The sequence below is a fragment of the Alexandromys fortis genome, unplaced genomic scaffold, assembly GCF_014885135.2.
Source record: "Alexandromys fortis isolate MF-2015 unplaced genomic scaffold, M_Fortis_MF-2015_v1.1 scaffold_155, whole genome shotgun sequence".
Classification (NCBI taxonomy): Eukaryota; Metazoa; Chordata; class Mammalia; order Rodentia; family Cricetidae; genus Alexandromys; species Alexandromys fortis.
Window position 1 is genome coordinate 972,824 of NW_026068052.1, and position 12,961 is coordinate 985,784.

The window sequence follows — 12,961 nt, forward strand, 5'->3', positions numbered from 1 at the left end:
ACAGTTCCAAAGAGATACTGTCCATCATGGTGGGGAGGGCATGGCAACAGGGAGAGAATTCCTGTCAGCAAAGAGGAAAGCTGTCTGATCATATTTTCATCATCACATGAGAAGCAGAGAATAACAGGAAGTTGGACAAGACCATAAATCTTCAAGGCCTGTTCCTCATGACATACTTTCCCCACAAGGCTTCATCTCCTAAAGGTTTCATAAACTTTCAAACAATACCACTAACTAGGGATTAAGGGTTCAAATCCATGGTCCATGGGAGACTACTTTTTTGTGGGGTGCTTCTTTTTTCAAGACAGGGTTTCTCTGTGTAGCCCTGGCTGTCCTAGAACTCCCTCTGTAGATCAGGATGGCCTCAGACTCACCTGCCTCTGCCTCCTAAATGCTGGAACTCAAGGTGTGTGCCACCATTGCCACACATTGAAAACACATTAAAGTGCCTAACATCAAAATACCAACTGTTGGACTGCCAAGATGACTCCATGGGTAAAAACATTAAAAACATTTTCTGTACAACCATGCAAGTTCGATGACCTGAATTCAATCTCTAGGACCTATGGAAAGGTAGAGAGAAATGACTGACAAACTTGTCCTCTGATCTCCACATACACCACCAAGGCATGCATGCCCCACCCCTGTGATAATAAAGTTTAAAAGACTTTTGAAAATCCCAACTGTTAAAAAGGATGGGAAGCAACTGAATCATTGGATGCACTGCTGGGAGGCATGCAATTGGTTAAATCGCCTTGGAAAACTGTTTAGTGGCATCTCCTCAAACCTGACACTCACACATTTAGCAGTGACCTTGCAGTCTCACCCATAAGCACATATTCAAGGAGAATAAATGTATCTATTCAGTAAAATAAGCACAAGAATCTTCACATTATTTCTATTCATAAGAGCAAAAAACTGAAACAACTATGTCAACAAAAGGATATATTTTTAAAAATTGAATCATTTTCATATAATGGAATACTGCAAAACAACAAAAGGAAATAGTCTCTAGTCCATGCAAAAATATAGATGAAAATTACAGGTATTATCCTGAGGAAAAGAAATCAAGCTCAATAGGATATACCGAATTCAATTGGAAAAACAAATGTGGAGGCCAGAGAGGTGGCTTAGCAATCAAGAATACTTCTTGATTTTCAAAGGATCCCAATTCAGTTCCTGGCACCCACATTGGCAGTTCACAGCCACCTGCAAATACAGTACTAAGGGATCCAATGGCTTTTGCTGGTCTGTGCAGGTGCCCCGACATGTGACGTACACTTTCAGGCAACCACACAAACAAACTAGTTAGTATTTTAACTTTTAATTTTTCTTTGGAAAAATGAATGTAATAGGATATAACTCATGCCATACAATTTCCCTATAAAATGTATAATTCAATAGATTCTATTATATACAGATATCTGCCACCATACTAAGAGAACATTTCATTACCTCATGAAGAAACTTGGACCCTTTTCTCAACTCTTGCATTTCACGAACGACTAATTTATGTTCTATTCAAATAGATTTGCATATTCTGAATGTTTCGTGTAGATGAAATTATATTGTATATATGTTTTGTGACTATATTATTTAATACAGGCTGTTTCTTTTCTTCAGGGTTTCTCTTTAACTTTGGTTCCTGTCCTGGAACTAGTTCTTGTAGACCAGACTGGCCTCAGCCTCACAGAATCTGCCTGCCTCTGCCTCATAAGTGCTAAGATTAAAGGAGTGTGCCACCACCGCCCGGCTCAAATATACTATTTTATTTTACTTATCTATTGATCAATGATAGACATTTGGCTTGTTTCTATCTTATGGTAATTATGAGGAATGCTGCTATAAATATTTATATAGACATTTTGTCTGTTACATATTTTTACTTTTCTTGGGTATGTACCTAGAAGTGGAATTGCTAGTAATATGATAACTATGCTTAATCATTTGAGAAGTTGCCAAAATACTTTCCAAAGAATTTGTACATTTTACATCCCAATTAGTAATATATAGAGCTTCAAATTTCTTTACCTTATTAGCAATATTGATTTTTAATTCCAGCCATCCTAGTGAGTGTGCAGTAGTAGGTTATGATGGCTTTGATTTTACTGGTGACTATTTTTCCTGATGACCAATGATGTGCATTTTTTTTCAAATAGCTCTTATCTACTGATGTGGGAGTGTCATATATCAATCTGTTGATTTCATTGGTTAAGCAATAAAGGAACTCCTTGGCCCTGATAGGTTAAAAGATAGGTGGGAGGAATAAACAGGAGGAAGAGGAAGTGAGGTCAGACTCTGCTCTGCTTCCGGAGAGAGAGCCGACAGCTCGGGAGCAGAGACGCCATGCTCAGCTCTCCCAGGCAACTCCAACACAGGATGGACATAGGCTAGAATCTTCCCGGTAAGCGCACCTTGGGGTGCTTACACACATTATTAGAAATGGGTTAGAACAATATGTAAGAGCTGGCCAATAAGAATCTGGAACTAGCCGGGCCAAGCAGTTCTTAAATGAATACAGTTTGTGTGTTGTTATATCAGGCATAAGCTAGCCAAGCGGCCGGGGTGTTGGGGACGCAGCCCCGCCACTTCTTATTTCAACAATCTACTGTATAATTTGTCTCATAATTCTGGAGGCCGGGGGGTCCAAAATCAGCGAAAGTATCTATGAGAGCATAACGTGGCAGAAGGTTAAAGGGTAAGCTAGTATGTAAAAGAAGAAACAGGAAGGATAGCTATACCTTTTCAGAACCCACTAACGAGGCAAACTGTGCAGATGTATTTTCTATTTCTATTTCTATTTTCTCTGCTAGCATCTGATTGGCTACACAGTTTGCCTTAGTGCTTTTCTATTTGGCCGTTACTATCAAAGAAATACTCTCTTAGCTATCATTCTTCAATCAGGGCACTAAAGATAAAAATATAGAACAAAAGATGACTTGTTTAATATTACTGATATCAACTAGCTGTTGTTTTACAGCAATATGATACAGAAACAGTTCCCATCTGTCACTATATCCATGAATTCGTTTTATTAGTATATCCTAAATAAATATCTATAAATTGTCAAATAAAGAAAAAGAACCCACTAACCCAGTGCCCAATCTAGTCCCTTCAGACTGGAATTCACCCAGAAAAAAAAGATTGATCCATTTTGAATTTTTTTGTATGTGTTATCAGGTAAAATTCCAGTTTCATTCTTTATCATGTAATTGTCTACTTTGTTTCAAAAGCCAGTCATTCCCTCTGGATAGTCTTTTCTCACTTGTGAAAAATGAGTCTGATATCTATGCATGTCTGTATTCTGGATTATCAATTAGGTCTCATTGGTGTATGCATCTGTTCTTATGGCAGTACCCTAATATCCATCCTTTCGTTCCTTTGTAGTAAACTTTGAAATCAGATATTCTTTCAAGATTATTCTCCTTATTCTGTGTAAGTTAACTTTCCATATGAATTTTTGAAACAACTTGTCAGTTTCTTGAGGAAAATACTCCTGATGGGATTATATCAAATCTGAATATCATTTGCCTTCTTAACAGTGTTTAATTCTTTAACACTTCATTATATCTTTATTTCTTTTTTTCACATTTAATTTTTAAAACAATGTTTTTAATTTTACATACCAATCCCAGTTTCCTCTCCCTCCCCTCCTCCTACTCTCCCCACGTTCTCCCCACCCCACTACCCAACCACTCCTCAGAAAGGGTGAGGCCTCCTATGGGGAATCAACAGAGTCTGTCATATCACTTGAGGCAGGACCAAACCTTCCTCCCTGTATCTAGTCTGAGCAAGGTTTCCATAGGGAATGGACTCCAAAAAGTGAGCTCATGAACCAGGGATGAATACAGTTCCACAGCCAGAGGCCCCACACACTGTTCAAGCCACACAACTGTCACCCACATTCAGAGGACCTAGCTCAGTCCTATGCAGGTTCCTCAGCTGTCAGTCCAAAGTCAGTGAGCTCCCACTAGCTCGGGTCAATTGTTTCTGTGAGTATCCCCATCATGGTCTTGACCCCTTTGCTCATATTATTGCTCCTCCCTCTCTATGAGTGGACTCCAGGAGATTGGCCCAGTGCTCAGCATCTGCTTCCATCAGTTACTGGATGAAGGTTCTATGATGGCAATTAGGGGAGTCACCAATCTGAATACAGGGGAAGACTGGTTCAGGTACCCTGTCCACTATTGCTTTAGAGTGTTAGCTGGAGTCATCCTTGTGGGTTCCTGGGAATTTCCCAAGTTCCAGGTTTCTTGATAACTCTATAATGGCTTCTTCTATCAAGATATGTCTTTCCTTGCTCTCCTCTGTCCTTCCCCTAACTTGACTTTCCCAATCCCTCATATTCTCCTCCCCTCTATCCTCTTCCCCTCCCCACTTCCTTTGCACCCTCCCTCCTACCCCTACACTCCCAATTTACTAAGTAGATCTTGTCTATTTCCCCTTTCTAGGGGGATGCATGTATAGGGGGATGTAGGACTCTTAGGGTCTCCTTGTTACCTGGCTTCTCTGGGGTTGTGGACTGTAGGCTGGTTATTCTTTGCTTTATGTCCACTTATGAGTGAGTACACACCATGTTTGTCTTTCTGAGTCTGGGTTACCTCAATCAGGATGGTTTTTTTTTCTAGTTCCATTCATTTGCCTGCAAATTTCCTGACGTAATATTTTTTTACCACTGAAAAATACTCCATTGTGTACCACATTTTCTTTATCCATTCTTTGGTTGAGGGGCATCTAGGTTGTTTCCATATTCTGGCTATTATGAATAATGCTGTTATGAATATAGTTGAGCAAATGTCCTTATAGTATGATTGTGCATCCTTTGGATATATGCCCAAGAATAGTATTGCTGGGTCTTGAGGTAGCTTGATTCCCAATTTTTTGAGAAACTGCCATACTGATTTCCAAAGTGACACCCATCAGCAATGGAGGAGTGTTCCCCTTATTCCATCCACATCTTCTCCAACATAAGTCATCATTAGTGTTTTTTGTCTTAACCATTCTGACAGGTGTAAGATGTCTCAGAGTTGTTTTTATTTGCATTTCTCTGATAGCTAAGGATGGTGAGCATTTTCTTAAGTGTCTTTCAGCCATTTTAGATTACTCTGTTGAGAGTTCTCTGCTTAGATCTATACCCCAATTTTTAATTGGATTATTTGGCATTTTGATGTCTAGTTTCTTGAGTTCTTTGTATATTTTGGAGATCAGCCCTCTCTCTGATGTGGGGTTGGCAAAGAAGTTTCCCTTTCTGTAGGCTGCCATTTTATCCTGTTGGCCCTGTCCTTTGCTTTACAAAAACCTTTCAGTTTCAGGAGGCCCCATTTATTATTGCTTTTCTCAGTATCTATGCTATTAGTGTTATATTCAGGAAGTGGTCTCCTGTGCCAATGCGTTCAAGGCTACTTCCTACTTTTTCTACTATGAGGTTCAATGTGGCTGGATTCATGTTGAAGTCTTTGATCCATTTGAACATAGGTTTTGTGCATGGGGATGAATATGGATTTACTTTCATTCTTCTCCATGTACACATCCAGTTATACCAGCATCATTTGTTGAAGATGTTTTCTTTTTCCTATTGCATAATTTTAGCTTCTTTGTCAAAACTCAGGTGTCCATAGGTGTGTAGATTGATACCTAGATCTTTGATTCGATTCTATTGGTTCACCTGTCTGGTTTTGTGCCAATACCAAGCTGGTTTTATTACTATAGTCCTATAGTATAACTTGAAGTCAGGGATGGTGATGCCTCCAGAAGTTTCTTTATTGTACAGGATTGTTTTGGCTATCCTGGTTTTTTGTTTTTCCATATGAAGTTGAGTATTGTTCTTTCGGGGTCATTGAAGAATTGTGTTGGGATTTTGATAGGAATTGCATTGAATCTGTAGATTGCTTTTGGTAGGATTGCCATTTTTACTGTGTTATCCTACCTATCAGAGAGCATGGGAGATCTTTCCATTTTCTGATATCTTCTTAGATTTCTTTCTTCAAAGACTTTATTTCTATGGTATTTATGTGTAAGTCATATATCAACACAGCATTAACTGATCAAATCAAGGTTAATTAACATTTTTATCTGTTGAATTATCTCAAGTCAAGAAAAAAGCAGGCTAGCTAAAGGATAGAAACAATACCATTCAGTTTTCATGCAGCTACACTAAAATCTAGTGTCTGTTACTATGAATGGACCTCTTCCCAATGATTTTATCAAAGTGATACTCTACATTGTCATTTGTAAAATGTTATTTCCCTAATTATGAAGGTTGTCCAAACATTGGCACATTAATTTATACAATAAAATAGTTACATTTGTTATATATTAAAATTTTAGCAAATGATATTCATTTTTGTTAATATAAGTAATCTCAGAAGAAAAATCTTTAGATGTTCTTTGGTAAGCTACCATCTCATAGTGATGAAAACAGTGTTTTAATATTCTAACACTTGGGCTGGAAAGATGGCTCAGAGGTTAAGGTAACTGACTGCTCTTCCAGAGGATCCAGATTTAATTCTCAGCACCCACATGGAAGCTCATAAGCATCTGTAACTCCAGTTCTAGGGGATCCAATGCCTTTGTCTAGCCTCCACAGCTACCAGATGTAGTGCATAGACATGCATGCAGACAAAACACCTATAAACATGAAATTAAAAAAATAAATCTAAAATAATTTATTTCAAACATTTGCTTGAAATATTAAGTTTAATATTGGCAAAAATAATGCTACTATTCTTAAAGTAACAGCTTTCTTTTGTTAATTTTGGCTAAAATATTTAGTCAGATGCCTAAATTTGAATGCCTGTGCTTTATTATCTATTCTTTAAAGTAAAATTATGCTTCAAAAATAAAGCACTAATTTTAATGATTAGAAAAGAATTTAAAGCTTCAGAGCCATACATAAGAACCAAAGAAGACAATGAAAAATCATCTAACTTTGGCATTGGCTCACCAACATTCCTAAGATCAAGTTAGGGATCACAACTGGGGCCTAAGTTTTCCTAGGACTGCCACAAAGTTGTTTGGTAAAAAAAAGACTTGGACTGAGTATGTTGTAGAATGTGCTGCAAAGGGTCCACACTGGCCTTCACTCCACTGTTCCTAGAAAGTGTTGTAGTGTCTTGTAAAGAGTAATTGAAGCCAGGTGATTGGACACCAGGAAGGAGTAAAAGAAAAAAAACAAAACACCAGGAAAGGTTGAAAAACTAGAACAGCTGAAAAATTATTGAAGAAATGAACATTCTTTGCAACCAGAGTAAACTCATTTGGAAAACTGTGCAAAACTGAAAGAACCCACTAAAGTTTCTATAAATTTAATGGTAGTATTATTTAGGAGGTAACATAAAACTGTAGGCAAATCATGTTCTAACTTCAGTACTAGTAATGACAGTTATAGAAGTTTTCTATCTATGGCTGTGATTATAAATTACAATTTATTTTGCAGATTGAAATCTGAAAATCCAAATCACAAAATTCTCCAAAATCCAAACATTTTAGGATAGATATAATTCCACAAGGGGAAAATTCTACATTTGACCTCGTATGACCAGTCAGAATAAAAACCAAAGAGTACTAAAGATATTATATAAGCTGAGTACATTGGTTCACACCTATAATTCCAGTACTCAAGAGGTGGGGAGCGGAGGAGGATGAATTCAGGGCCAACCTTAACTTCATACCAAAACCTGTCTAAAAAGTGAGGGGAAAGCCTGCAAAATGGCAAGATAGGTAAAAGGCTTGCTGTCAATCCTGATGACCTGAGTTTGATCCCTAGGATGCATATGGTAGGTGGAGAGAACCAGCCCCTGCAAGTTGTCCTCTAAACTCCAGATGCCTGCACACATATAAATAAATAGAAGGAAAAGGAAGAAAGGAGAGATAAAGGAGGGAGAAAGGCAAAAAAGACATATACAAAATTACCTTCATGTTCTGCATAGACGTATAACAGAACAAATGAATTTTGTCTTTAGATTTTTGTCTAATTCTCAAATATTAAATTTCATAAATATGCAAGTATTCAAAATCTAGAAAACTCTGAAATACTTCTGCTCCTAAGCATTTTCAGAAAGAGCGCTCTTTTGTGTAGCAGTTTTCTCCATGATCAAAACTTTTCATCTTGGAAGGAAGTTCATTAAACCCAGGATATTAAAGGGAGTGCAACAATAGGATATTTTAAGACAGGATGTATATTCAAAGGCCAGCGCAACACCAGGATATCCTAAGGGGGACTCATTAAAACACAGGGTGGTTGTAGGGAGTTAAAACAACGGGATGTTCTAGAAGGCAAAGTTCCCTGCTGTAGACAAACTCCTTAAAATCAGGAAGTAAACAACTTACTGGCTTTAAGAAGTCCCTGAAACTGGCCATATGCACTGGGTCCTTCCCTCCTGAAGCATATTTAAGCAGTAAGAACTTCTGAGAGACATTCTTAAGCTGAGCTGCCTGGAAGAAGCAGAGACGAGCAAGCTGCCTAGAAGACGCTCAGAACAACTGAAGTACCTCGAAAGGGCACTCTCGAACCTGTGAGATGCTCGCAGTTTGTGCAGTGCTCCAGATTTCCAGCTTGTGTGAGCTGTCACTCATGCTGGGGCGGGCTTTTGATAATGCAGCTGTCTTTGAGTCATTTCTGCTCCTGTAAGTGACCCCTCAATGATATTTCTTTAAGTGATACCAATAAAACTCATTGGTTCACCAAGTTGGTCTTTGGTAGTATCCTTACTTTGGTGTATCTTCATTCCCTGTCTGGCATGAGTGGATGTTTTGTCACATCTCCCTAGGAATAGTGACACATGATAATTAATCCAGCATTTTATTTATGACTAATTAGCCCTTTGTTATTTTGCAGCTTTTGTACTAAAATGAGAACATTCCATGAACAAAAAGTTGACTTGATGAACTCTCTAGCTGGTTATGATGGCACATACTGTAATCCTAGCTGATGCAAGACAGAGAGTTTTAGAACAACCTGAACTTCACAAGGAGACTATCTCAAACAAACCAAAACACAACACAGCAAATCATTCTGAACTCTAGTCAAATAGTGGTTCAAAGTAGACTTAGGGTACAGAAATTCATCCAGTTGTTAATGAGGTTTAGAGACACTTCATTCTGTTTATTGTACTTACTCTATACCTTAAAACATTTTAAACAGGATCTTGCACTGTAGTTCAGGCTGGCTTTCAATTCTCAATGATCCTGCCCTCAGCATCCCAAGGCCAAGATTGCAGGTGTGTAGCACCTACCTAGTGCACCACCATGCCACGCTACTGCACCCAGCTACCTCAAACATTCATTCAACAGAAGGTAAATGAAACCGTCTCACAAAATATGCTGTATGTCATCTGAAATAAGATTCTTTCCGTGATGAGAACTATCGACCTAACAAATGAAACAAATTTGCAAACTTTTGCTCAAAATAAAACCAGTTAGTTCGTACAGCATTGTATTTTCTGTTTAATTGCGCTATGACAGTGAACACGGATATAAGTTCAAGCTCAAAGGAGGCAAGTAAGAATCTTATCAACAGCAGCAGAGAATTTTCAGTCCAGTTACAAGCATGGCAACAGACTTGCAGAACATATAAGAAATGCTAGTAAATGCATTACAGGGTAGTAAAGATAGTGATGTGTTTATAGATATTAAAATGTTGAGCATCTATTGTAAGTGAAATCAGTTTTTCCTTATGGGAAGACCTGTCCAGTTAGGTTAGCCCAGGAGGCAGTACTAACGTGCAGTAACAGAAAATGTTACACTTTGCCTTTTCTTTAGGAGACTTCTCAGGTGATCACTGTGGAACAATGCTTCTGTTGTATGAGTTTGAAGTTAAGACCAAAACGAATGATCCGTCACTGTACAGCTTCATGGATTCAGTATGGAAAATGCCTGATATAGAAAGCAGAACACTTGAAACAATAGCGTGTAAGTGCTTTATTTCTGCTTGTGTAAGGTTAGCGCCCATTTAGATCCTACTGTTTTCTCTCTTCTGACCTTGAGCTAGAAAATGATTTTTTTCTAATAATACTTTGTTTCTCCCTCTGTGATGGCATTCTTAAACTGTTTTGAACTGGAATCATTTATGTGTTTATCTAGATAGTTTCACTCTATACGATTGTAATCTCACTAGAGTCGTTAGCAATAGTTACATATTTGTATTCTACTAATAAATCTTAGTGGAAAACACTGCTCACAATAGGTGCTCAAATATATTCTATATGTGGAATTTATTTATGTAACTACATGATAGGGGAAGCTCAAACCTTAGAAAGTTGGTTTTATTTAGGCAGCTAGAAATCATAACTAGCTACTTTGATGATCAAAAGACGACTCGACCTTAGTAATTTGCTAAAATCTATAGAGCAATTTGGAAATATTTAAATATTTGATGCAGTATTACATTTTATTTAGTGTGTGTGTGTGTGTGTGTGTGAGAGAGAGAGAGAGAGAGAGAGAGAGAGAGAGAGAGAGAGAATCATGCTCCATTAGAGAGTGTAGGTTGTAGCTGTGCATGCAGACTGTGATGAATAAGATCGTGGTGGTGCTGACAGCCGTTTCCCTTCCCTCCTCTAGTACTAGCTATGGATAAGCCTGCACACTATCCTGCTATTGCACGGAAGGCCTTGACAAGACTTTTATTCATCCACAAAAATAAACAGCCAATTGATGTTTTGAAATACAGGTTAGTAAATGTAATTTGACACCTAAATCAGGTTTTTTTTTGGAAGTCAAAAAAATTGTAATCAGTACCTCATAAGTCATCCACAATAATCAGCTGGGCCAACATAGAAGATGATAGCGAAACTAACCTGTGAGAATTATATTAGACATTAGACACTGGGGAATGTTAAGGAAGATCAAGGAATCTGCTGTTCCTGGGAGAGAAAAAAAAGGGGTGTATCTTGATTTTCATTGTCTAGTTATATAATAAAATATTTCTATGTATCTTTCTTCCTTCATGTCATTGGCTGAATATCCCAAGTGATCAGAAATTAGTAGCCACCACTCAACTTCAACAGCTTTTCTTTGTTTTCTTCTTTTTACCTACTACTTGTCTTTAAGTAACAATAATAGGTGATATGGGGGGTTTTCTCTTGAAAAATTTGTGACAGTCTTTCTGTTCTAAGAGGTGAGATTTCCATTTTTTTACAATTTAAATCCCAGTTCCTTTGTCCAGTTAGAGAATAGCACGATCCTTTAAATGCCCATGAGTTGAATCAGCTCATAGAATATGACAGTGGCATAATTTGGCCAGCAAAATGGTGCAGCAGATGAAAGTGACTGTTCTCATATCTGAAGATCTGAGTTCAACCTCCAGGACTCACATAGTGGGAAGAGAGAACCATCTCTAGAAAATCGTCCCCTGACCTCCTTATGAGCAGGCGCATATGTACACACACACACACACACACACACACACACACACACACACACACACTTAATCAATTCCTCCATGAAGGAAATGCAAGGTTGTCTAAAAAGACATCACAGGCATGATCAAAGGAAGGACTGGTGGACCTCTATTATGCCTTCAGAAATCTCTTCCAAGTTAGAAGCAAGAGAAAATGGAGGAAAGCAGAAATGCTGTGAAGCTCTTGGTGTAGATGAGCCTCAAATTTGACTTCTTAGCCCCAGGGCCATTGATTTCATTCCTTATGGGATGACTCTTCTCTTTTTGTTTTTCAGTGAATGCATGCGCAACTTGATTGAACTCTTGGTGTCAGATGCAGTATCAAGTATAGTTCTGTATTCTCTGAGAGAGATTTGGGACCATTTAAAAAATGCTCTGAGCCTCATTAGCCAAACTGTAAGTCAAAGAGCAATATTAAACTTTGAGCTGATTTTAAGGAGCCAATGTGTCTTGTATAATAGAATTCATATAGAATGATACTTTCTGATAAGAGTTTTGTGGTGAATTTACATTACAAGGAAGATACATACTACAAAGTATTTATGAAATATAAATAGTTAATGATAGGAATTTTCTAGTATAAGTTTTCTAAGGAATAGGTTTTTATAGTGATATATTATTTGTGTTTTAATAAATAAAGCTTGCCTAAAGAGCAGTACAAAGCAGCCACACTAGTCAGCCATACAGGCCAGGCCGTGGTTGCATACATCTATAATCCCAGCAGCCACACTAGTCAGCCATACAGGCCAGGCCGTGGTTGCATACATCTATAATCCCAGCAGCCACACTAGTTAGCCATACAGGTCGGGCAGTAGTGGTGCACACCTTTAATCCCAGCCCTAGAGAGGAATATAAAACAGAAGGAGACAAGTCTCACCCCCAGTCTCAATCTGAGGATTTATAGAGGCAGGATTGCCCATTTGTTTATTTTTAGCCTGCTCATGGGACTCCTTTCCTCCTACTGGGTTGCCTCATCCAGCCCTAATATGAGTGTTTGTGGCAGGTCTTATTGTATGCTGTTATGCTGGGTTTGGTGGATGTCCCTGGAAGGCCTGCTCTTTCCTGAAGGGAAACAGAGAAGCAATGGTCTGGAGGAGAGGGAAGGTAGAGGCAAAAAGAGGAGAGATTGTGGTTGGAGTATATTGTATAAGAGAAAAATAAAGAAAAAGGGAAAAAAGAAAATCTACTTTCATTTTAAAATTTCAAGCTAAAAATAAGAATGAAATATTGGTAATGTGATAGCATAGAAGAACCTCAAAGGAGTTTATATGCCAGTATCTGCAGTTCATGATGTGATATAGTAGGATGCCAACCTAGAGCAAACTATCAGTGACTAAAGGAACCTCTAATTCTCCTGGAACAATTAAATTCTGACCTATCTGAATTTAAAGATGGAAAAGCTTCAGCACTGAACAATTTGGATGTCTTTTCTTTTGCAACCCTCTAGAAAGAGGGAAAAATCATCTTCTAAAACAGGAGCTGCATCCAGCCCTTCAGCTATGTTTTCTATATAAAGTAGACTTACTGTAACTCCATGTTGACTATTTGTCAATCTGCATGGTTCCA

At 38.1% G+C, this 12,961-nt stretch overlaps 1 protein-coding gene across 6 annotated transcripts in view; it reads left to right on the top strand.

Annotated features, from left to right (window-relative positions):
• The window catches only part of Tex11 (testis expressed 11), a 290,243-nt gene that overhangs the window by 259,113 nt on the left and 18,169 nt on the right, over positions 1 to 12,961 (top strand). For 5 of the 6 annotated variants that reach the window (XM_050119701.1, XM_050119702.1, XM_050119705.1 and 2 more), the window contains 3 exons: positions 9,760 to 9,909; positions 10,558 to 10,666; positions 11,671 to 11,791. In XM_050119701.1, the coding sequence (XP_049975658.1) occupies positions 9,760 to 9,909; positions 10,558 to 10,666; positions 11,671 to 11,791 (380 nt within the window). The remainder of the gene's footprint in view (positions 1 to 9,759; positions 9,910 to 10,557; positions 10,667 to 11,670; positions 11,792 to 12,961) is intronic. The other variant, XR_007588266.1, reaches the window with a different exon arrangement.